The sequence below is a fragment of the Amblyomma maculatum genome, chromosome 1 (genome assembly GCF_055883805.1).
Source record: "Amblyomma maculatum isolate TAMU_Amacu chromosome 1, ASM5588380v1, whole genome shotgun sequence".
In the NCBI taxonomy this organism is placed as follows: Eukaryota; Metazoa; Arthropoda; class Arachnida; order Ixodida; family Ixodidae; genus Amblyomma; species Amblyomma maculatum.
In genome coordinates, this window is record NC_139344.1 from 169,854,273 (window position 1) to 169,880,823 (window position 26,551).

Here is a 26,551-nt window from a genome sequence, read left to right on the forward strand (position 1 = left end):
ATCAACTTAACTTCTTCTGTATTTTCAAATATACAAACGCGGTCTGTATTGGATGCATGAAAAAAAGGAGCGAGAGCACTTTGCCAATATGAAATGCGGGAAGGTTTGCTCAACGAGCTTCGAAAGGCATATTTTTTACGTTCGATATTTTGAGCCGTAATTTCGAATCAGAAAATTCAAAGCCAGAGCTCACCTTTTATGTTGACAGCCTTCCATTTCGCAATATATTCGTGCTACCTCATATAGAAAATAATAAAAAAAATGATTAGTTATTTTAGTTAACAGTAGCCTCATTATTGCAATGTTTCACTTACATAATTGCTGCCTTTCAGCACAATCTGCCCGTAGAAACCAAATTGATGTGTCTTTCAGAGTTGTAAAATAAAAATCGGGAAAGCTGAAGAGATTTTAGAATTCAACTAAATTAAACAATTCGAATGTGTGAAGGCGAAGGTTAATTTATGCCAAGCCGTTTTGCGCTAGCATTTAAAATCACTACGTAATCGCTAAATAAATCTATTTCGGCATTCAGGCTTCTCCGCAGTACATGCTGACAAGTGGGGACATCAGTGATGACGTCGTCTCTAGAGATTATGCATTTCTAATGCGGAAACGTTTGCACTGAGGAAAATGGCCAACGCCAACGAAGGTAAAAGTCGCGAGGTGTCGTTTGGCGGCATCGGGTGACTCGCAGAAAGAATTGGGCGAAGGATGTTGAAACTCTAAATGTCACCCATTATGACGTCGTTGTCTAGTTTCACCGCACTCCTGCAGTGCTGTGAGGAAAAGCCTGAGAATAGTCGCAAATTTAATAGTAGATTACGTCATAACTTTATTTGGTAGCGCGAAACCATTTCGTGAACTTCATCTACAACTTTCATATATCCTAATGCGCGTATCGCGGGAAATTTTCAAAAAGTATTTCAGCTTCCATTTAAGCTTTTAATAAAATATTTATCACTTTTTGAACATTCCGCTATATTGAAGGATTCAAATGTATATAGGTTGTAAGTAAAGCGTTCAAAGCTTGTTTTCTTTCGCGCTAGCAATTAAACTGACGGTGTAAACGAGGATTCATCTCACAGCATCGAAGAAGTGGCGAGGAGTTACGAGATGATGCCACGGACGGTAATATTCCTAATTTCCTCTGATTTCGCCCAAACCGTGCGGCGCGCTATCGGATGCCAGCAAACAATGCTCCGTGGTTTTGCTTTGCGCTAGCGTTGTTTATATTCTTCAAAGCAAGCGTTTCTAATGCTAGCGCCAAAATGTTCCGCATACGTAAGCTAAAAGCTTTGAACGTCCCACCCCTTGAAGCTAATAGAATTAAAAAACGGAGGCAGCTTCATTTTAATATACAAGGGGAGCCTAGAATTTGCAGCACGGACTGGATTTCAGCCTTCTTTTCCTGCACAGTGAGCATTTTATTGATGGTGGGCAGTTATTTGTGATAAATTTCAGAGCATGAGATGCTTAATGTCGTCTACTTGTTCAGCTGATCTTTATTATGCCTTGTGCGCGCATTCCCGAAGTGTCAGTGCGTAACAGGAAGCTGCATTGTCAGTCTCACCTTATCGTTCACTCATTTACAGTAGCCAAATAAATTAAATATATAGCACACGCTTTATTTAAACAGTATTTTACTACGCGCAAAATACAAAAGCTAGCCTTCAGGTACAACGTACACGCTGAATTTAGTGGAGAAAAGAAGTTGATTTCGTAGTTACATACAGAACAAACGACTGTTTTCATTCGAGCGTGGGTCCATATGAAGAACAGTAGCAGTAGATGTTTATTTCGGGGAAGATGATTTTATTATTATGGAGACAGAGATCGGTCATCTGCGATCTGATGGTGAATGATGTATATGGTTGCAAAAACAAAACGCCATGTCGGTACATAGTACATTGGAACAACCTCCGGTGTGCGACTTTTATCCAAGATGCTAATTCAGGATGTTGTAATGTGCTATTTGGTCAGGGCATTCGTTAATGACGATTGCGTTATGAAAGCACTCTTATAAGTTCCCCAGTCTATTTTGTAGCACGTAAAAGTCCGCCGTTTGTAAAAAAGTAGCCTGTCATGCAGAAAACTTAGGATTTAAGTCCAGCGATTTCGTTCAGCTTGCGCGCTATAGAGCGGCAAACGCGCACTTAAAGGATTCACAGCGCTCGTAAGCATCTGCCACTCCCCCCCCCCCTTTCTTTTTTTTTTCAGAACTTAATGTATGTGTAGATGCCATGCCGCTCTTTCGGCGTCCGGTTTCCTGCCGTCTAAACCATTGTGAAATGAAATTGGGAACCTCCAGTGAAAAAAAAAGCAAGCGCTAACGGCCATTATAAAACGGTTCATTTCTCTCAGAGAAAAGCCGCTCAGAGTTGGAGGTTATTTGAAAAAAAAAAAAAAAAAAAAAAGGACCACTCTCTGTCTGACCTTAGATAGTTTCGGCGTACTGATTTTATCGGCACACATAACATTACGAAGACCAGCTTTTGGACGTAGTCATTAATAACGATTAAGAGCGAAGTGCGCACTAAGATAATCGGCTTCCTACCTGACATTCACGAAACGTTAGACAGCGCTAGAGGGTGCATGTTTAGTGTATTCATGCAGATCACACGTGCGATTCAGAAAAGCTCGCGCTCCACGAAGAGATGACTTCGTATAATCTGGGAAAATGGAGTCTCTTCGGTTTCTACAGTGAATGACAAAACACCCTGACAGGAAATCGAAATTTTGAATTCCTCCTGCTTGCCAGCAGCTATCACAGCCGGAAGTGCTGGACTAATAAGCTTTCCTTGGACCCCCTCCATAACTGCTATATTCAAGTGCTGCGCGACAAGAATAGTGAGCAGTCGGCGGAGGCCCGATAGAGGAGAAGTTTAGGTGGTTATATGCGGCTAAAACGCATTCTGCCAGTGCACATTTATGAGGCGAGAACGCAGCGTGCAGGTTAATGAAAAATGGCGAAAAATGTTTGGATGACACTTAAGCTCTGCTTTTAAGGACGTCACACGAGGGCGTTAACGGTTCTCTTCTGCTGCTCCCCTTCCGAATACTCGTTCGCGTACCTACACTTTGCTCCTCGCTTATTACCTAATCAGTTAATTTGTACCTCTACTATCTCGCACGTACTCATCAGCATACAGTCGTAAGATACCGCACTGAATACCGCACGACGTAGGTATGAAGCCGCAAGTCAGTGCGTTAAAATTTACATTCTGATCGATGTAACGCCAAGCGCTCCATGTCCTTTTCAAGGAATGACAATAAATGTGGGCAGAGCCTGCGATGGTGGAGAACAGGTAACGGATGGACACCTAGAGTAACGGAGAGAAAGAGAGGGAAAACGCAGCACGGGGCGGCACAGAGTTAGGAGAATGAGATCGGAAAGATTGCAGGAGATGGGGAGGCCGCAGCTAGCGATGGGCAGTGCTAATTGCAGACCAGTGAGAGAACCCTGACCATACTGGGCTGATGTGCAATCCGTCATACCTCCCTTATTGATATTTCTTATCAACTATTGTTTGTGAATGAAGAGGGGGGGGGGGGGGGGGGGGGGGGGGGTGCAACAGAGCAACGTTACGTGTGCTCCTTGGGTAAAGCAGCCGATGTCGGCGGTTTGGCTATAGTGCCTAGAATATACTGGCTAGTGTGCCGTGCGGAGGGCTCTCTCAATGGGAGGTGGGGTCCGCGCCGGCGATGCCTTCCAAGTTTGGCCGCCAGGGGCGCTGCTCATCGTAAAGGTGCCGTTGACGCCGTCGGCCGCCGGCGCGCCCTTGATTTGCCGCAGCTATACCGCAGCTGCGCTGGCCGAGCCATCAGTGGGTTCGAGCGCTTTGGACGCGTCTACGCTGTTCTTTTGTTTTAGTCGTTCTGTTTCTTGCATTCATATGAGATAATTAAATTTGCAACGACTAATGATGCTAAATATAAAGCATCAGGGCAGGGAAAAGACATGTTTCGTGTCGCTCTGTCGGAGTGGCTACCGCTCAGGACTAGGTTTCTTTGTTCGGTGTGCCATCGGACCCTGCGCAGCTTGCGTAGTGGAAGCGGTTGATTAAAAGACAGGACCGCAGGTTGACTTCAACGTGTGTTGTCTGCGAAAAATATTTTGAGGAGAGCTACATCAAGAGAACGTTCAAAGTGACAGTAAACGGCATCGTCAACGAGCTCGCTAGAGATAGACCACAAATTAAGCCCGAAACCGTGCCAACGCTATTCGACCATTATCCGAACCATCTTCTGCCTAAGAAGACATCGAAAAGAAAATTGAGGAACCTCTGTGACCAACCGGCCGCTAAACGACAAAACGCAGTGCCGTAATGCCAGTGGTGCAGACGACAGCCATGCCCGCACCGCCAAGGATGTTTGACAATGCTTCCAAGGAGCTGGCAGCAAAAGAGCCGAGCGAGAACTCATGCCCGCAGCAGCAGACGTGCAGCTTTGAGCCTCGGGATCCGTTTGACTCAATTTACATACCTGCAACTTGGACCAAATTAACCGAAGCACCTGCTGGATCTGTAGCCTACGCGCTTTCGAGCCTAAAAAAAAAAAAAAAAAAAAAAAAGAGAAAAAGAAAAAGAACTTTGTCACTTTGTACATATAAAAGTGATAACTTTTGGAAGCCTGAACGCAGTTCTGTGGACACAATAGTGTATATTCTCGGAAAAGAAAAAAACAAGCGCGTATAATACAACAATATATAAAGCTGAAGATAGAGCTATATAGGCAGAGTGCACTGGAGGGTCTTTGTTCCGAATGTGGCCTGCAACCAGCTGATTCAGGAAGCACATATAATTCATGGGAATATATTTTGCAGAAAAAGTGTCGTTTGACCGTCACTTCTGAAGGGGTTAGCTGCGCTTAATGCAAATACCAGCGGAGGCTTACACAAGGTGCGCATAAAGAAGGAAAAAGCATGCAACTAGCCAAATAAATGCTGCAACATTTCTCGCGCTCTGAGAAGAGCTAAGAGAAAACTGGTATGGAGCGCAGAACAAGTGGCTCTATTGAAAGCGCAAAATTAGGAGCTAATAATTGTGAGTCTGCGGTTGAAGTTTTTTTTTTTTTTTTTTTTTTTTTTTTTTTTTTTTTTTTTTTTTTTTAATCCCGCGCTTGACCTATACAATTGTGACCGTACAACAACCGCTCGGCTGCTGAAACAGCGAAGCCGAAACTGGTGAAGAAAGTAAAATTAATTATAAATTACTTAGCGGTGGTAAGCGAGAAACCACGTGGAGAATTAATCAGGAATATCTAGCGCATCATTAGCAAGTGAAAAAAAAAAATACCACCAAAAATTGGTATCAGACTACTTTAAAATTATTGCGGTGTCATATGTGCGGCCTTTCTCCAAAGCCTTTAGCGGTGCATTTCTATATTTTTACTTGTTTATTGTTGCTGCGCCTTTTTGCTCAAATTTTACTATATTGTAGACTTAATAAAAAAAGAATCAGTGATACAATCACCACTTTTGTTTCTTGCCTTTCCTTCTGTTACAAAAGAAAGCACACCGCATAATAATCATTTATGTATCAAGCAACAATTAAGTGACTTCCTAATAAAACAAATGAATAAAGAGTAAGAACAAAAACTGAAGTCAGATTCAGACTGCTTGTGTTTATTGTCGCATATGCGATCTTTGAAAACATGCGCGCGTGCAATATATGTTACGAAAAAGCAAGATCGCCCTTCTTTTCTGTAGCATAAATGTGACGCTATAAAACGTCACTAACCTGATTATATATCACCTTAGCAATAAGCATGACTGAATTGCAGAAACGTCGACGTAACCTATCCGAAAGCATGAGGCCCGTATACGTATTGACGTTCGTAGCACTTGACTGCGGCATCGCGATATACCATGGACCATAAGAAAAGACCGAAGAGTAAATAAAATTCAAAGTTGGATTAATGAACAGTGTAAAATATTAAGGGTATTTTCTGATACCTGTGTCACACGGACAATAACAGTCGTCGTCGATCCGTTCCAGGTTAGATCGCGATTGAGAATATAGTTCCCATAATTCGGGACAACCACCTGGGCTGACTGAGCGCTCACTCAGAAGGAAGATGCATACGATACCTTACATCCGCAATCGCGATGCGTGGATCGCAATCGAGTGGCTCTAGATCAAATAAAATCGTCATCGGAATATTTCATTGCAATATATTGAATCCGGCCCGGACTCGATCGTTTAATCAAAGATTAACAAACTATTGCAACCAACGTGTCAACTTTAGGTGGTTTTCTCAAATTTCTTCTCTCGCTGGATATCAGGAATATGTGTTCTGCTTAAGACCTTATCCGGTTCAGCTGAATAAATAAAACAGATATATAGCAGACATGGACCAGACAGTATTTGTTAAACGCTTCCTCGAGCGCTATTTGAGCGTATGATTTTCTCCGCACAGTACTAGGACGGTATGAATGCCTTCCACCAAGACTGTTTTTAGACACAAAGTGCGCTTAAACCGTCAAGAGACAGGTTTCGCAGTGAAAAGCGCAGCGCGCTATCCGGACCTATATGCCGCCTATGCTGCCGAGGCCGCGAACGCGGAGCGATAGCACCTTAGCTATTGGTAGCGCCGCCCCGCGGTGGCGGCGGGAAGGCATCACCGCGGCGGACACGCCAGCGCGCGCCCTCGGCACACTAGCCAGTATATTCTAGGCACTATAGTTTGGCGGTGAACCAACACGAGTGCTATACGCCCTCACACACTCTCTCTCTGACGCTCTCCCAGAAGAACATGCATGGTGACGATTCGACACAGGCGAGTAGAGAGGTGGAGAGGGCGGACGCGTTTACCGCTAGCGGAGACGTGCCCGCCGCCAGGCGCGACGAATGCTGCAGAATTTCGTCGCGATGCCGCCGCGCCAGCCGCGCGTCTCGCAGTGCGGCGAGCCAGCCTGGCCGCGTAGGCGGCACGCCACGCGCCGCTAATGCCGCACGTCGCACTTGTCTCGACGCCCGCGGTTTTCTCGCGCGGCGCGTTCAAAGGCCCCGCGGCCGAGTAACGTGGCGGCGGAGGGGGCGGTTCAATGGCACGGAGGAAATGCGCCCCGCTGTTGTTCCTTCGCGTGGAAGCGGGATACATTATGCTACGCGCCGCCGATGATTGTCGTCGTTTGCTTATCCCGCTGCGCTCGCCGCACTATGCCTCGGGATCCCCTCGAAGACATCTGCGTCGTGCAGCCGCTGTGCCGTTACTCGTTTCTCCATACCGCCGCCTCGCTCGCGCCGCTGCTCTCGCTCCCTGCCGAACCAAACATTGCCTTCTTTTTTTCCCCCATTGGCGTAGCTGTTGACATTCGTGTTTGGCACTCCCGTCCACGGCTTCTCTCGCTATTTAGCTTTTCACTCCCGATTCGTTCTTGAACGATGTGTAGTATCCATTACTTTCCACAGCAGCGACTTTCGGTGTTCCTTTTTTTCTTTGTCGCTTCAGTTATTTAAATGTAACACTCGAATGAAATGACACTGGAGCAAAGACTGAGCCACCGCGAAAGAGTCGAGTGAACGCACATCTTTTTTTTCTTTTTTTCGGCACTCTGCCTTTTGCGAAGACGAGCCTATTGCGCCGCTTCCGATTCGCGCCATTCGCCTTGTTCTCGTTTTGAACACGTACCCTCGCTGCTTTCGTTTCTTCCGTCAATCCGTAGTCCATTTCACGCTACCCAACATTTTCTATTCGTTCCCCCGAGGGCCTCTGTCAAACCACTCTGAGTAAAGTGCGGTGAGTCATAGCATTCGCATTAAATGCTTTAAGAAAGGAGAAATACTGGCCAGAGTTTTTCAACTATTTAAAATTCTTACAGTCTCTCACGCCAGGCGGGTATGTAATGCAAAATAATCAAAAGTTAGGCGAGTTGGAGAACCTTCATTCCGGGAAAACCATACGCGAAAACGACATACAATGGACAGTCTATCATGTCCATCGCCTGCCGTTTAAGGTGCTACTTTTCCAGTATATAGCTGGACTAAACGGGCTGGGTGACGTGCGGCGCGAAGCATTTGGCAAATTAGTGCTGCGCACGACATCAATTGCATGCACAGGCTTTGCACAGCACAAGTTATCTGGATGTGGGTGTGCGTAAAAGTAAAAAAAAAAAAAAAAAAAAAGTCGCCGTGGTCACATCTTCCTCTTGAAGGGCGGCTAATGAATTTTGCATTCACTGGTACCCGGACACTCCGTCGCGAGGCAGCTGTGCAATCTGAACACCTTCCCGAGCATACACTTCCCGTACACTTTTGCTGTCACCTGTAAGTATAAGGACGCAGTCAGTTGCCTGCCCCTTGTGAGCCGAAAATAAGATGAAAGCATTTCAATAGAAAACCAGTTAAATGAACGCCTGATCAATTGAGGACGACGCTGTAAAAATCTATGTTCGCAACTGCATTTGAGGAGTGCAGGCTGGGCATGACATAAAAAGGGAAAACAAGAAGAAAAAGGAAGAGAGAGAGAGATAGTGGTAATTGAAACTCTTAAAGGGACACTAAAGACAGCCAAAGATGGTATGAAAATCTAATAAACTACATTTGGTGACACTGTCGCCGCATATCCGGCAGCAAAAAATCGAATAATTGCTGAAATATTGCGATAAGAAGTTCAGGTTTTTTCTTGTTCCCGCCGGTCGAATTCAAACTGTGGCCTCCAACTACGTAGTTGGAGTTGAGTGACGCACACTATGACGTAAGCGGAGACTCCGTGATAGCTAGCGAGCCGGCGCGGCCCGCGGCGTCGCATCCCTCAAGGGCCAACTTGGCAACAGCGTACTCGCAATGACGGCCTCAGCCGAAATAAATAAAACGATGAAGACAGTAATTTACCGAGCGATGGGCCCATAAAGGAAGAAAAAAAAAAACATAGAGCGCTTGTAATGCACAATACTTTACATGTTTCTCAAGCTTTTGCGCTCCTTCTTGCAACAAACCGAGCCCTCGGTCATCGCAACGCTTCCTGACATGTTTACATACAAATCAGATTTAGTTACCAGCAAAATAGTGTCCTCGCTGCTGCGCTTGTCAGTTTTGAAGCTTCGTCGCACTTTTTTCCTTCAAGGTTTGTGCTACAGCTCCGTGTTCAGCGAAAATTACGTCCACGGTAGCAGAACATGACCGAAGTGCCGGCGCCACTACATTTGCGAGCGCTGTGAAATTCCACATGTTAAAATGGATCCAGTGCACAATATAGTGCGCATAGGCATCCAGAAAATTAGTTGCAAGACGTGAGAGCAGGCAGCATGCGCCGATGATCAAAAAGTTGTAATTTTTATACCGGCAGCAGAAACACTTTATTGCAAATGGGGCCATGACATGAAAACTAGAAATATTTCCAACGTTCGTGTGGCGATCAGTGTGCTTGATGAACTGGCTGTCCTCAAAAAATTTTAAACCTTTCGTGACAGCCGAAGTCTGGTTGTTGCGAGTTTTACCATTATCGTGGATCTTTTTTGAATTGATGTGAACTCAAAACAGGCAATAAAAAAAAAAAAAAAAAAAAAAAAAAAAAAAAAAAAGCGGCGTAGCCGAGCGGTTAGCGCCGTACGTTACGGAGCAAGCAGTAGCGAGTTCGAGTCCAACCGCTTATGTCATTTTTTCTTTTTTTTTTTTTTTACAAATCGATTTTTTTTTTTATCTTTTTGTAATGTATTTCTGGTGCTCCGTTATTTTTAGTTTTTACTTTTTACCCGAGCGCAATATATCGACGCTCTCCTTGGTATGAGCGGCACGTATGCCCCTTTTGTTTACGGCGCCTGCAAATAGCACGTTGAAGGTCTTGTTGACGCAGTATATGTTGGTCAGATGTGCCATGATTTAGTGAACAATTCAATGATAATGCGTTTTTCCTTCGGTACTTAGCATATGTATGCTTTTCGTGGCGTACGTAGCTGCAGTCAAGCGGTCAGGTCGCAGCCGAAGCGGCAACGGCGGCGATATGTTGGCGCAGAAGTGTGAACGAAGGAGTGTGTCGGCGGTAGCGGATTTCGCTCGTTCGTGCCTCCGAATGCTCAAATGGGAACCATCAAGGCGCATCTGCTGCTCGAAGCTCGTAATTCAGGCGCTGCAGGTTCAAACAAACTATCCGAGTGCGCACGAAATGCCTGAGTCGAAACATAACCAAAACTGAAGTGGGCGCCTGTGGCGCCTCCAAGTATATTTTTGTATTTGCCTTGCAACGTTTACGTTGTATTTTCGCCGTCGATTACGTATGATAAAAGCGTGTTGTCATGTTTGAGAAAAAACGTACTACCGCATTTAAACATACAACGTAATTCGCATTTGTCAGCCTCCGGGATCCCTAGCGCGTCACGTGATTTGTAGTTGCGAGCCTCGGCCGTTTGGCTGTGGTGGCGATACCTGTATTTCTGTTATTCTTCTTTACTACCTTATAACTGCTCTGTTTTCAGTAAGAGTGGTCTTTTTGTAATCAGGAACTGGCATTCTATCGATGCAAACCCACTTCCTTTCTCTCTTTAGTGTCCCTTTAACTCTTCGCATCATGAATATTATAATGATTCACACTCAATAAACCTGCGCACGGGTCGGTGATGTTGATTCCTGCAGCAAAATCGCGATTAAGAGCAGTCGATAAACCGTAATATATAAAATTTTGTTCGCAGTTAAACTCGTGAACGCCCTTTCATTGGTAAATCGAATGCGCTTGTACCAGTCCCGTATAGGATGCTTTCTATAGTTTTTGAGGAACGATGACCTAGCTGTAAAGGAGCTCACTATGGGATCCCGACAAGAGCATCTAAGTTTCTTACCCTTGGGAGGAAGACGATGTTTTTTCGCACTCTAGTCGTTAAGGGGAAGACTGGCGAGAAAAAAAGTGAAGGAGACGTACAAAACAGCGGCAAAAACAACGATGCTGCTCTGTTAGCTAGGCGTCCCCAGTGGTGTTCCCTCATACCGGCAGGAGTAAAAGTGGGTGGCTTATGTTCGAGGAAAACAGAAAAAAGGAGCTAGAAATGAGAGAAGGCGCACAAGCGTAGACATGCGCCAACCGGGAGTATAGGTTCCTTCGCGAACCATGAAAGAAGTATAGTAGCCGGCGCGCAGCACAGCAGCCTGCCTTTAAACGTACGACTCCGGGGGCCTTTCGTTGCGTGTTCTCGGATGCTGCTGCTCCGCGTCCTTTGCTGACAGTTCCCAAATTAAAGCCGCCGCCCTGCGTAGCAGTGAATTTGCACTTTAAGAGAGAGGCCTTAAGTGGAGGACACACGCTATATACGCGGGCCCTGGCTGGCTGGCTGGCTCTTCCGCTACTTTTCTTTTTTTTGTTCTTGTGGTTATTTCCTCCCGGCACCGACAACTTAAAAGTGCAGTCGCGTGTACAAATGGCAAGGCGAGCAGCTAAGGACAGCGCCACTTGAGTTTCTCCCGGCGGGTGCCAGGAGTGGCCCCGCGCAGGGAGCAAGTCGAGTACACCGGGTCAAGTGGCGAGCCGCCGGTCAGCGCAGCACCGGCCGGTGGCCAACTACGGCCGAAGCGGAACAGCGAGCGAGGACGAGGAGAAGGACTGCGAGGGCGCGGAGATAGCCGAGATTTGCATATACATCCCGCGGTTACCGAGGGGATTTGCATAACGCGCGCGCGCGCCCGGGCACTCTTTATGCGCCAGCCACGATTAGGTCGCGTCGCTCAAGAAGTTCCCCGCCGCGAGCAGAAATGCAGATGCGCGAAGAAACGCAGACGATTTTCGCGCGGCCGTGCGGTGTCGTGGATGCGGCTTGTTACCGCAACTGGTCCCTGCGCGATCGCCTGCACGAGGTGTCAAGTGCATCGGGGTGCCGCGGCCATCGGTTTCCCTTCCGTTGCTAGCGGCACTCCACGCTTCCTGTTTGTACGAGCCAGTGGGAGAAATGTCGAAGCACGCGACTGATCGTAGCCCTTTGCGATTTAAGACACGGACGAAGTGGTGCGCCACCAAAACTCGGCACGCTCGCGTTGAACTAAAAAGGCACTTAAAGAGTGCTCGTGATTAATGGTTCAGAAACAGCATAAATTGGAAAACATTTTTTCGGATTATATATTTGCTCAAAGTCATATGCTATACAGACTTCGCGCGGGTGAGCTATAGCTCTTCAGTTCCAGTTACTTCCTTGTTGACGCTGCGGTGGCTCTCGTCTAAAGCAAATGGAAAGTGAACCAAAAAGCCTCGGCGGAAGTATTTTTTTTTCTTTCTTTGACATGGAAATCATCATCCACCTTTGCATCGAGGTAAGCAACTAAAGGTGCTTCCAATCATGGGGACCGCCACTACAAAGGGCCGATCTGTTCGGCATATAAACGATTACGAGATCTTAAAGGGGGGGGGGGGGGGGGCAGAATCGTGGAAGAGAGCGGAAATACTCGTTATTGCGCGGCTCACCAGAAGAAGCGGTCATACAAAAAGCTGTCCTTGCCGGCGTATCTTAAGCAGGACGCGAAGTAAATGGGACCGGGCCGGTCTTAGCTGACTGCGGTTAGCGAAAATTGTTGATGCTGACCGACAAGCCGGATCGGGTCCGGTTCATCGCCCGCCCAATATGACAGCAGGGATTTGGAGATGCTTGTTCAGACTCGGCAGCGTCGCAGCACACGTCGTAGCACTCGTCATATATAACACAGACACGACTCTTAATAAGGTTTTGATGGAGTCCGAAAACCCCTGTGCGCTGCGTTCAGGCCTAGCCTGAAAGAGAGAGAGAAGCGTGGAGGCTCTTCGAACCTGGCTGTCTGGTTACGCATGTGAACGTCCCGATTTATCTGGACAGAGCTGCGTTGTCTGGGCTTCGGCGACAAATCTATGTAGAGCACCCCAAGGCTGATCGTCATTGTTCCTTATCAGATTGTATATATTAAAATTGCTGAAGAAAATTAATAATTTGGTTGGACTTTTCTGCTGTGCTGGTAAAACGGGTACTTCAGTCGCGAAACCTAACGATCGCTGCGGACTATATTCCTCTTCGCCCGCGCTTAAACCATATGCAGAGCAGTTGTAGATGCTTCCTTCTAATATGAGATGACATAGAAAGCTTGCCAGGTAGAGATTAGTAACCCTGGACAGGAACAACGGAGGCGTGAATTCGAAGTAAAAACAGGAAACCAGCACCGAGCTTAACTTTCAGTGCATCCTGCAGCACTGCGGAGGAGATAGCCCGTAAGCAGAAACTACGCCACAGTACAGTATACAGCTAAATTCGAAGATACGCGTCTATGTCTGTAATTCTAGTTCGTGACAATCTGCACTCTGTGTGGACTCCTCCGCGTATCTCCTGCCATTTCTTCAGCACCCCCCTTCTCCAACAGTTTATAAATTTCCTCTTGCTTCCCTGTACACTGTAAAAATTTACCCAACTATTCTCTTTTATCTATTAGCACCGTACTCCGTGAGCCGCAAACCGAGGACTGTCGTGGCGTCTATCCGCACCAAAGCCGTTGTTCGCCAGACGCTGGACGTCCCATCCCGTCGAGCGCTCATAAGAGTGCCGCGGCTGAATCCAATTAGTCCAAGAAGGGCCCACCTTTTATACTCCGTTTAATTCAGGCTCGTCTTGCCGTATTGACATGATAAAGTAAAGGAAAATTTTAGTATAGAATTAAGCCTTCGAAACTTCGGCGTTTAAGTACAGCTGAGGGGCAGCTTTAGCAAAAAGTACCGTAAAAGTGAAATGGAGACCTATACTCTCCTGGAGCAGGATGGCACAATCTGTCTCAACTCTGACTGACTGCATAGCATACGCTGCCTGTTATTTCCTACCGATGAGAATAAATAAATAAATAAATAAATAAATAAATAAATAAATAAATAAATAAATAAATAAATAAATAAATAAATAAATAAATAAATAAATAAATAAATAAATAAATAAATAAATAAATAAATAAATAAATAAATAAATAAATAAATAAATAAATAAATAAATAAATAAATAAATAAATAGCGGAAGCAGAGGAGGGAAGGAAAAGAAAGCTCAGTGAAACAAATGCTTAACGGGTTTGATTACTGGCAACAGCTCGGTGCATGAAAAGCTACAAAATACGGCGCTTTATGCATGTGTAGTGCCCCCTCACCTCTCGGTGTGGCTGCAGGCCCAAACTCGTTCTTTATGTAATAAAAAAAAAATGAAAATGTGAAAACTGATGCCATCAGATGTCAAGCGACTACAGTTCAGTCAAGCTTGTCGTGAAATGAACTGCTAAGTGCGACTCTATGCAGTGCGCTGGTAGCAGTACAGCAGCTATAATACTGTATAGTTACAACTTGTGCACATTTGCGTTCTTTTAAGCGGTGATTTCTGGGAACCTGCCTTGGTATGAATTCTCTTTTTGCATGGCATATGAGTTTATTGAAATGACGGCTGTCAGCAGCTGCACGTACGTACAGGTGCGGACATAAGTAAACGGAGCACGCTTTTTCCTTCAAATTAAAATCACGCCATCTGCACTGGGGATAAGAAAACACTATTTGTCCAAGTGAAAACACACTGGCGTCTAGTACCGGATCGCTCATACAACGACTGCCAATTTCAATTATGCAACGCATGAAAAATAATAGAAGTAAAAAGCGTGCTCCGTTTACTTTTGTCCGCAGGGGTACAATATAAGCTATTTTGATTCAACTCTTGTTTCTTCTAATCTGAGCAAATAGCGTAGTACTTCTGCAATTCATCCCTCAGCGATGTGGAATTTCTACGCCACTGCTGTAAACGTACGTCGCAATACAGTTATTCGGATGCCAAGAACAGGGGGCTTAGAAGCATGGTCTATCGCAGCCGTCCAACAGTGTGGACGGCTATCGACGGCTGCGTTTCGAAGAAGCAAGAGCAACTGTAAGGATGGCCTAGGACCGGGTCGGGTTCTCGCCACCATATGCAAAGCTGCTATCAGGAATTATTAACGCGAAAGTATTACTAGGCTATGTCGGCAAGGTCGCGTGTACTGAACGTGTGTATAGAACGTGTCCGCAGCCGTTGTGTCGTTCTTAGAAGAGTTAGGATCAAACGAATGGTTGTGGTTGATAGATGATGATGTGAGGATGCTGCAGAAAAATTTATGCTCATAAGACGATTAGGTAATTAATTAGAACAAAAAATGTAAAAGTAAAATCGATCAGGCGTCGAAGTGGCTATAGGATTAATGTAGACGTGAAATAAATTTGATATAGTGACCAGAAGTGTGTAATGGTTGTCAAAATCTCGCGTCGGCGAAATTTGTCCGCGAGATGTGTCAGTGATACTTCCCTAGTGACAGATATTGCGCCTTTCTTTTCCTGCAAACCAATTATAGAACGCCGGTGAACTTTGATGATTTTCAACGGAACGCTGGTTGTGTTCGACAAGGGGAGCACGGTGTTGCTGCTGCACACGGTACAACCGTGTGCAGCAGCAACGCTCAGGCTTTCGCATTTCTCCACTGCAGGTTGTTCAGTGCTTTCGGAAGTTTTATGCGCAGAATTGATTTGAGGAACCACAAAACCTGAAGGTTTTTTTATAATAAATTAGCGCTAAATGTAGCTGAAAGAGAAGAAACGACAGGACAGAGCGCAGTTTCGTGTCTCGTCTCTTTCTTCGTCTACTTTTAGCGCAAGTTCATTACCTTTCTGCTAACATGAACCAACTCGCCCAGACGAAAGCACTTATTAAAGATTTTTTGCAAGCTGCTGGGCATACATTTGGGTTCAAACTCTCCCTAAACATTCTTGTAAAATCCTGTTGTACACTGTATTGTTCTCTTGATGAAGCATGTGAGAGTATTTTTTTAAAGCACGAAATGCTGCTAGCTCCCGTTGTCGGCGACCTTGAGGTGACGTCGATACAGAACCAAAAGCCAACAACAGGAGACCGATTTCCCGTCATCCAAGAGTCGAAACGAGATTACCCGGGAACCGAACGAGATTTAACGAGACGAGTTCTTCGGTGCTTCAGAGTGAGAACGGTGCTGCGCGGAACAACGGCTCCCGCACCGTTACCAAAGATGGTGCCTACACATCAGTCCCACTGTGCTGCGGCGTCAGCTACATGGCGCTTTTGCCTTTGCTAGGTGGATGTATACACGCCCGCGAAGCACTCGAGCGCCCTGCTTCTTGTCAGGCGCGTATTGCTCTGCATCGTTCTGCCTTTCATTGCCGTCGCCGTCACAACTGTTTAAGCGGAGCAATGGGGCCTGATGAAAGGACAGATAGGCAGCGTCTTGATGAAAGCGATCGCTTTGCGAGTTATACGTCACAGCAGAAGAGTACTCGCCCCTTCTTTCATGCTTACATCTACTCCCAATTCCGCGCAAAGGCAGCGGAGGGTCCCCGAATTTCACAAACCACTTTAATTTATTAAAAATAAAATCACCTACAGTCAGTGGTATCCGAACCCACGACCTCTGAACTTCACTTACGGCGTTGTGCCAACTGAGCTACAGCAGTTTTCTAGTCATTTACTTTCGTGAGTTTTTATTTTACATGTATGGTAAGGTTTTGAGTGTTCACCAACACGTCCATCCCCTTCCCAAGCGGCGCGGACGTAGCATATCCTGTATTACCGCGAGTATCACGGTGAATGCAACTGGAATGAGAGAACCAATATGATACCTAAGGTATCAAGACTGCCGTAACCGAGATCCTCGTTAAGTTATCGAATAAAAAGGGTTTGGGAAAGAGGGGCTCGTTATGGCTTACGTATCAACAGTCACCGAGTCGAGGAAAGCATGGGGAAAAACACCAATTTATTTTTTGTGATGTCAGCTCATGCGAAATTAATAGCGTAATAACATTGTGACTGTAAGCAAATTGATTAGGAATTAGAGCAAACAACCACATACCATGATATATAAATAACAGAAAGTAGAAAGATACACTATAATGCTACCTTCATTCAACGGGCAAAATGAATGATTCTCCTGTCTATAACTCCCATTCTGAAACGAAGTTTTTGGGTGGCAGCACTCCAAAATTCCCAAAATCAGAAATGAAGAATTCCGTTTTGCGCCATCTGCACTGCCGCCTAGTATCGTTTCTGCTTCTCCTCATTCGTGTTATAATTACGGCTACTATCGTTTCAACTGCTACCGTTCGTTTCTGCTGCTTTGCGGGAGCCTACTATGATACAAATACTGAGAGTGTCACCGCTTCATGCAACAGTAAGCTACATTCAGCTGTTTCTTTGAATCTGCCAATATACTCGAACACAACACTTGATATTTCCCCGCGCCGCCATCGCTCAAGGGCTCCCGTCCGCTTAAGTTCCACTTCACAGCCTTTTCTAGTGCGGCTCGCGCAGTGTGTTGCAATCGACTCCAAACATGCATGGCCGCTAAATGCAAAGCAAAAAAAAAAAAAAAAAGAAAAAAAAAATACAATGAGCTTAAACGTCACGTTTTGAATAAAGCGTGTGAGGCTGCAGTGTTCCTCAATCGTATTAGGAATAATTTGCTTTTTAAAGACGCGAAGATAAAACAAACCCTGTCATGCTAGAATACTCTGGTAGTGTTCTCGTTTTCAACTTATTCTGCGCTGAATTGTAGCGAATTACAGCGTCGTGCATGACTACAAAAGCTACGGTGAAATCTCTTTCAGCTCAGGACTTCAGATAGTACTTGTCAGGGTAGGTTCAGTACGATAATAGTCCACCAAAACAAGGGGAAAAAAAAAAAAAAAAGAAAACCTGCTTTTCGTTTCGTTACAATTTAATTGCGTCAGCTACGTAGCAAGAGAAAGCGGTTTTCTTACTGGACCGGCTTCTCCTCGCTCAAGTGTGCGCCTCAGTAGTCACTTCAATTCGGACGGACGAAATGCACAAAACACGGCAACGGGACCCAATCAAGTTGCTCGTCATGGAATGAAATGACCCAACAGGCTGCCCGAAGAGTGCATCAGCCTTCTTTTTTTATTCCCGCTATGCCCGTGGTGGGCTGCTTTTGCGTTCAAGTCCAGCCTGAGCACCGACAGGAATTACGAACTGATGGGCTCACCGAGTTCATCAGACTGCGTTTCGGCCGGTAGAAGCGAGCACACTAATCTCTTGGCCGTGCATTTCATCGAACTTGTGTGCACCAGTGATGAGGTGAGTACAGTGCACGACTTCAGCTTTTGAATAAAAGAAAAGAAGAAATGATCGAAGTCAGTATTTCATCACTCGTGAACCTTCATATTGCAAAGTTTTGAGACCGCCAGAAACTCCGAGGTGCTTGCATGTCAGTTTGGAAAAGCAACTTTTCAGAGCTACTCGGTCTTGCTTGGTGCGGCCATCTGCACAGCCTAACTACCTTTTCCAGTGGGGGCGCGCTGCGTAGCACATTGAGGTTCAGCTGTGCGCATTTTCGCAAATAACGACCGCTAATCGCCTGTATTGGTTTGCAACCTTCTTACTGCTATTGCTCTTGATAATAATGGCATTCAATTTACAATTTTGTTACGGGAATAAAAACAATGCACACTCTTCAAGCGAGATGGCGTTACTTTCATGCATTCACGACTAACTATATCTCTGTACCCACACACTGTTCTGGCCAGCAAATAAAGAGAACCTCGCTCGTTTGGAAAAACCTGTAACCGGTTACAGCACTCTTCAAGTCTGTGTTGTTATTTATTTCTAATTCTTCCCGGTCACTGCAGCGGCACAGTTGTTAAGAGAACTTCGTTTCCTCTTCCACCTTCATTATAGACCGCCCCTGAAGAAAAAAAGAAAAAAAGGCTTGATTCCACACAGCTCGTGATGCAGCGCGTGCGTTGTTCGGGGAGTTATTCGGTGGAAACACACACAACTGTTTTTTCGTAGGATGTCTCTATAATGTACATCTTCCTCCAGCCTCCCGTTTTATTTTTCTTTAGGACATGAGAATTCTGATATGGACGTCTTTCCGTATCAGATCCACAATCTATCCATCAAGATCTCTCTGAGGTTTGTCAGCGTCAAGCACTGTACAGCAGTTGTTTATAAAAGTTTGGAAAAAGTACAACAATGTCAACTGTATCATCACACCTGCTGAATGCTTAGCATAGAATAACGACTGACATGTATATATTTTACACCGCTCTGTACAATATAAAGCCTTATTCCTACACGTCTCAAGGTTTGCGCTGTGATACAGCAGCCGGGATTACCTTCTGATAACTTGAAGTTAGGCGGTACTGTTCTGGTTTAGGAGGCAGGTTTTCGTTGCTCGCGACTCAGTGTCATTTTCATGCACGTTCTAGAGTCACGCCTGTATTGTCGCCTCTTGGGGGCCAAGAGCCCATTTGCCATGCCATAACGCGACCATCTTTATCGCAAAAGTGCTTCTGCTGCAGCTGTTCTCTCCCTGTGTTGCGAATGAGAGAGTTCGAAGAAGGGCAGTCGTTACGTGACATGCTTTCAACTATCGTTGATCGACTTTTTCTTTTTTTTTTTTGATCTTGCGCTGAAACGTCGTCACAGTGTATTTCATTGGCACCACGTGGCCTTCCAGTTAGCGTCGATTCAGCTGATTTGTATGCCATGCCTGGCATATTGGCCTTTTCTAACCGGAGGCCTGATACAACTAATCGCAGCTTGCTAGTTCAGTTCATCGATGAACCTGCTGCATGCGAAGGAGTTCGTTTTTTTTTTTCTTGTAATTTTATAATATCAATGAACTTTACTTTGTAGGGCTTTTATTGGAGCTGTAAGTAACCTGTTAGTCACTTTGTCCCGAATGGCAGCGGCTGCAGTACGCAAAAGTTGCCGTGGGTTGACCGATAGTAGAGGCGGCAACCGAAAACGCTTCGGCGATACTTCTGTCAGCTTTAGCAGACATTGGAGACCACACAGAGAGAAACCATTTCAGAAGAAGAATCACTGATTCGTTTCTACCGAGGGTTACCACGGCGCCTTCCGTCCTAAGAAGTCAGGAAAGAGAGTACTAATTTTCATTTGGCCGTCAAAAACAAAACTGATTTATGTCACTTTCGGAGACGGAATGGACCGGTAATTCAACGCCACCAAGATTGCTACGATTTCTTGAATAGCTAAGGCGAGTACGACATATGTGATTTAAGTATAGGCAGAGATTGAGGGCTACGTACCAGCGGAAAATAAGTCTCTTTGAAAAGCTATTAAACCTAGACTTCAAAAGTTTCAAAGATCGATAAACCGTCATTGTATGCTGTTCCTACGGTGCACACATTAGCCAACTACCCCGGTTATCATGAGTCAATAAGGGAAAGTTTATTCCAGCGCTCACACATAACTCAGGAGTGATTGACGGATACGTTTTTCAGAGGTGGCGCAACGAGCGAAACAGTAAAGAAAAAGAAAAGTAACAATGTGCGCATAAATAGATACCTGCGTATGTGAACGTGGCGTATGGAAGAGTGTATAGCGAAGGTGCGGCGATATAGTTCACTAGCCCCTACCTGTGCCCTCGTGTATTTGATTTTACAGAATAGAAAGGAACATGGAAATACGGGACAGATAAGGGGCCCGCAGCGGTGCCTTCTAGTCTATTAATATATTTATATGAATAGAAATATTAGTATTAATAGAGGTAGTTTTGCAAATACCGCCATCAGCCTGGTTCAACATACCTAGATAGACCACGGGAAAGCTCTTAATTATACTTAGTTAACGCACGCGTAAATACCCGAAGTCGATTTATTTATTTTTATTTATTTTTTATTTAAGTGGCGCATACGCGGCAGCATTTCGGGGCACTTGGATCGGCTGAGCTCAAAGCCCCCGCCGCAGCTGGGCCCCCGTGATCGTAGTGTTCATGCTTTCTTGGCTCGCAGGCGGTGCTGCACGGGCGAAGGTGTGTTCCAGTTCCGCACCCAGCGCGGCCAGGAGGTGATCCGGGAGCTGAAGAGGGCCGTGTCACTATGGGCCGCACGCAAGGCGGCACTCGCTTCTTGGTGCCAGTCCCGTGCCGTTGCCCAGCGCTCCTCTTGCGTCAGGCTCGGTATGCGAGTGAACGCCGTACGCAGAAAGGGTAAAACACGGACAACGTGCACATGTGCGCGGGAACTGATACGTCCATGCTTTTGTTTTGTTTGCTTATTTAAACTCTGAGGGAAAGATCGCTGTTTCGCTTTCTTTTTTTCGTGTGATCTGGACTACCCGCTTCTTTTGCTCTTCTCTTGCGCTTAAGCTTATCGACACCGTAGCTCTGTGTTTCCGTCAGAGGTGTGAATTAGTGGCACCTGTTAAAACCACATATGTTTGTTTGTCTGCTTGTTTGTTTGTTTGTTTTTTGCGTTGGCATAGCTCTCGATATCTTTCTCTTATCTCTCATGCGCTTATGTTCGCACTTTTAATCTGTTATTTTCCTCGTGTTTCGTGGACTGTTAGAATGTGCCGTTGTCTCGAGAAGGGCAAGTGCATACCCGTGCTTCAGGCATCCTAGTCATAATGCCTCACTTGTTTGTTATACTAGCATATTACCAAAATAAACAAACATAAATAGAAAAGCAACGCAATTCCCTTTCTGACTCGAGAAATAGGAATTAATCTAGATGCGGAAAATGACATGACCGGAGCCGCAGAAGTGATAAACCTGTAAGAGGCGTTTATAACTCCCTTGTGCGCTCTCATGACGCCCATAAAGTTCCTATAACGAGTAGAGATAGCCCTTAAAAAAACAACTAATTACTTCGTCCCTTACTTGGCTTTAGATGGAAAACGCAAGGAGGGCTTAGAACACAACAGTTAAAAAGTGCAGAATAGCAATATTTATTAAGATCGCGCGCTACACAGCTCTAGTAATGCATCAAAGGGGCTCATATCTTGAAATGATTGATTAATATCCTCTGCATGTGGCAGTTTGGTCGTAACTGTGAACATCTGATAGTTGTGCAGAGCAGACGGAGCCGAATCTGCCCTTAGTCAAATATGGCCAGCCGGCTAAGTAGCACTATGGTCCGTATTTTGTGTTCAAGTTCTCGCGAACGCGATGTCCTTCCAGCGTAAATCCACTCAAAGGGACCCGTCCGGCGGAGAGGGGGGCCAGAGGCGCTTGCTTATGCGGACAGCATGCCGCGGACCCGCTCGACCGTACATTATATCTTTGCATGCAATAAATACTATACTATTATACTATACTATACTATACTATACTATACTATACTATACTATACTATGCTATGCTATGCTATGCTATGCTATGCTATGCTATGCTATGCTATGCTATGCTGTACTGTACTGTACTGTACTGTACTGTACTGTACTAAGTGCACTAACTTGGCTTCTGTTTTATGTGTGTGCTTTTTTTTTTTTTTTGTTAAGTGCCCAAGGAGGTGTGCATCCGCGTCTGTTTCTTTCTTCGTCCTGGTACCACCTCGTGCGCTTTCAAGAATTACGTAAGGGGGAGAAGTTGTTGAAAAACAGGAAAACATTGTTATTAGAGTACATATTTTTTACACTTTCAAGGAACTTCGATGACCAGTTTATGACAAAAATGTCGAATGGAATGCCGTTCCAGTATGCAGCTGTGCGAGGAAAAAAGTAACGGTGAAAGGTGACAAGTGCGTGAGAGTGGATGGACAAAGTGCAATTGATGAGCGTTGCAGAGTGATATGCGTGCTGAGGGAAAAGTATAAGTTGAAGCCCGCATGAGGAGCTGTTATAAAGACTTCATGGAACAAAGATAGTCTACAAGTGCGACAACGGAGTAATAGCGATGAACCAGACAGTGTTTTCAAGGTGGAAGTGGTAACGTCATAAGAATTCGATGCATAAATAAACCTAGCAGCTCAGATATTGGATGGGCTCGAGAGAATTCATATGATAAGATTGATGGAGATTACAAATGGGTAATGTGAATTCTTATTTAGAGTGCGCAGCAAAAACGTGACAAAGAAGAGAAGTGGACAACGGCGGCGCTGCGCACTTATATTACTGTCCGTCATGGTTCACCAACTCGCCCAATCAGCCGTTCTTATTCAGACCTGGCTAATGAATTATAGGCTAATAACTTTCACATGTTCAGAGCTGTGCAAATGACGTTTTAAGCTTCCTAGTGTTCTACTGACTGACGATATCGTGTTAGTGACATGCAGCACCAAGTGGGCCGTTAAGGTCGCCGCCAGTCATGGGTTGTAGCCATTTAGGGTGAACCATCTGCATCTGCATTTTGACGAAATAAATGTTTTCCAATTCAATGCAAGAAAGACCACTAGGTAGTGTTACACTAAGTACTTATCTGACTGCACAGATTCTATGTGATACTTATATGACTGCATAATATCAATACTTATATGACTGCGCGTAGAAAAGGAAGAGAGGATTACGACGACAGTGGAAGGACGAAAGCTTTCACTTGTGTGAGTCAGGTTTTATTAGCTAATGGGTACGCCACTCCTGAGCTGCATTAGGGTCACGTAGAAGGGGCTATTGATCAGTGCGTGCAGTAATAGCTCAACAAATTATACAAATATGCGTATGTTAGTGGCTACAGGTGCTGGCAACTAATTACTGTAGAAAGAAAAAGTATCGGCCCGTATGCATATTTCCGGGAAAGAGTTCAAGAGTTCTTTTTGATAGAAACACTCTGGGAGGGTTTTGGCAGGAACCCTTTAATATTATTTCAATATGTTGTGGCGCAAAATTAACCGGGAACATCTTATTCTAGCGTTTATGGGGTACTCTTTCGAAGCTTTAGCAAAATCTAAAATTATGGCGTCGGTCTGTTGATTTTAATCGAGGTTCACGTTCAAACTATGTAAGAAGGTGGCTTGTCGAGTCTCGCACGATTAGCCGTTTCCGAAATCCGCGCAGTATAGGATCAACATATTGTTAGAAGTAATAAAGGCCATAATATGGGTATAGATGACATGCTCCATGATTTTTCAGGGTACGCTGGCTAGAGAGATAGGATGGTAATTTAACGGTGAATTCTCGTTACCTAATCTGCAAACTGGAACGGCTTGCGAGCCTGTGAGGAGACAGTGTGCGAACGACAGCCACAAGAAAGAGGCACATGCAGCCTTGGTGTTTTTTAGTGCTGATATTGTCGATACCACCCGAAGATGTAAGTTTCGTGCTTTCAATCAGTGGTAAACTAACAATAAATCCAGCCTCTATAGTAGCGTTGACCTTTGAGCTTGTTTGAAGGTTACTGAACAAACTTTAGAGCAAGAAGGCCAGGGACTATCGGTTTTCTTCTTTCATTGTGTCTTTTGTCTTCTTGTTCACCTACAATGTTGATTCAAAACGCATCTGCTCATTTGATGCGTCTAAATATACAATTTGTAGGATCGTCCGAGTTAAAGTTGTCCGTTTAAAACGTGCGCCTTTTCTACCCCGCCATGTGGTCGCAGGCCGCTCTGCGCCGGCCACTCCGTCCCTGTCGATGCCGCCCGCGTGGCGGCGCCAGCCCGAGAGTCCCGAGGCGGCACGCAGCTGCAGTGGCGATGCTCGGGACGTCAACTACGTCCTGCCGGCGTTCGAGCGCTCCAGCAGCTCGCTCAGCAACGGCAGCGTGCTCTCGTCGCCGCAGCTGGGCCGGCCCTGCCAGTCCGACCCCGAGCGCCTGGGCAGCCGCGCCGTCGAATCGACCTGCGAAGACGCTAACTACGTGCGCGTCACAGCCGCTGTGCACGGGAAAGGCCGCGTGTCCTTCCGCAAGCCGGGAAGCCCGCCGCTCGTGCAGCTCGTGTCTGCTTCCGGGACGCTGCCGCACGACAAGAAGCTCCAGGAGATCCGCAGAGCCGAAGGTACGCGGTGCGCGCACATTTCATTTCTTTGGCTCAGGTTTCGCCGCGACCGACTCGTAGTGAAGCGCATATAGGTGGGTTCAGGAAGGCAGCTGTACGTGGCACGTTTTCCCAGTCCTCAGCGTCGCAGTATGCCGCAATAGAAAACTCTCACGTTTCCCTGCTGACGATGGTATATGTAGACCATGATTGAGGGTCCTCTCAGCGAATGGCGTTGCGCAGTCACGTGAAGCAGCTGGCCTCGAAGTGGGCGCATTTTCGGAGGCAGTGGGACAGCGCAGTTGTCACTTTTGCTCGAAGGAGAGAAATCCTAATGTGGAGGCCTGGTCGACGACGCCTGCTATACCCTGACGGGAATTGTGGGTGATCTGGTAACAGAACTTCTCAATCAGAGGTGCATCTTCAATGATTATGGTCCGAACTCTAGGTAGAGCCAATTGTACAGGTCGCGAAGCCTCAGATTGGAGCAACAAACTTTCGATCCGAGAACCGCGCTTTGCGCAATTCCGTTCTCTCAACGATAGGGTCCAACAACTTCTTCTTTCTCCTCCCTTGTCGTGTCTCAGCTAGTTAAAGGCCGATTTCGGCTCAAAACGTTTTCTCAACGCTACTTAAAAGGTTACACACATCCATGGCAAGCATTGGATAATTTCAGTGTAGTTATAATTGCATTGTGTAATTGTTGCCGCACCGTAACCGACGATGTTGCCTCCTGGCTGTGCTCAGCCCTGGTTTTACGAAAAAAGCACTCTATAATGCAACCTACAAGGGAACACACCTCCGAGGAATGTGGTTTAGATGCTTGTTGTAAATGTCAATGAAGAAAGGCAAAAAAGTATCACAAATGGGATTCGAAACATTGTCTTCGGCGTTCAAAAATATAGCGCTAATCCATTACGCCACAGTAGAGACAGGGGACGAGCGTTTTAATTGGTGCTCTTAATCGCTTTTATAAAGTTTTGGCTTTATATGCCAGTAGATAATGCTGCTGAGTGGACCCTACCGTTGAGAAAACGGAATCACGTCCGCACTTTCATATCCGGGCCTTGGCTCAAAACCATCAATACTTGGCTGCGAGCCGCGTGGTAGGGCCACAAGTGCATTCCCCTCGCCCTTTGCACGTTCGCGGCTGTCGCCAGTGCTGCGTCTTCTTTACAAACAAAAGGCAGGGGATCAAAATTTCGTTGTCGGCCACTATAGGCCGGAAACGCTGGCGGCGCGTTTGCCCTCTTTGCCGCGTGTAACCGCGGGAAGTCTTTACATCCCGGAAAGCTTGATATCCGGAGCGCCCACAATAACGGTATTTATTTGAGCAGTGAGACAGCGCATGCCACAAAGTCATAAGCACCCGCGGCACTGTACGAGCAGCTAAGCGGCTTCGGTTACAGGCGTCGTCGACGGGTCCGGAACCCGCGGCACATCCGGCTGTCCTCGCTCTCAGACTTCTCACGGCTTGTCAAAAAGCCTCACCGCCTGTAAATGGGGCGCCTCGTCGCCACAGATCAAAATAGCACGCACTGATTTTTGCGAAAAGCAGTAAAAAGGTTCGATGAGCCTTTTCTCTCGTTATAAGGGTCCCCAGATATCAGTCGACTGGTAAACTGATGCTAGCTCTTACTCTATAAAGCACGACTCTTCTGAGGCGTCCACGATGACGCACGAAGCTCTGCGCAGAAAGCATACAAAAAACTATATTCCTTTAATACGGCATGCTACCGAAATTACTTTTGTGGCTCACAGCCTTTATAAACTTTTGATGAACTTTAGGGGTTTGCCAAAAGACGTGTTAAATGTTTGCTGAGTGTCCAAAGAAAGGAAACGACACAATGCTAAAGTTTCTCGATATACGCTTCTCCGTGTGCGCTAAATGCGGTTGTAGGGTAAACACGTGTCTACGCCATAC

General features: G+C 45.8%; 1 protein-coding gene across 2 annotated transcripts in view; it reads left to right on the plus strand.

Moving 5' to 3' along the window:
• The window catches only part of LOC146204847 (uncharacterized), a 297,997-nt gene that overhangs the window by 255,651 nt on the left and 15,795 nt on the right, over positions 1 to 26,551 (plus strand). The window contains exons 5-6 of one of the 2 annotated variants that reach the window (XM_084589560.1): positions 20,731 to 20,927; positions 24,253 to 24,648. In XM_084589560.1, the coding sequence (XP_084445686.1) occupies positions 20,731 to 20,927; positions 24,253 to 24,648 (593 nt within the window). The remainder of the gene's footprint in view (positions 1 to 20,730; positions 20,928 to 24,252; positions 24,649 to 26,551) is intronic. The other variant, XM_084589561.1, reaches the window with a different exon arrangement.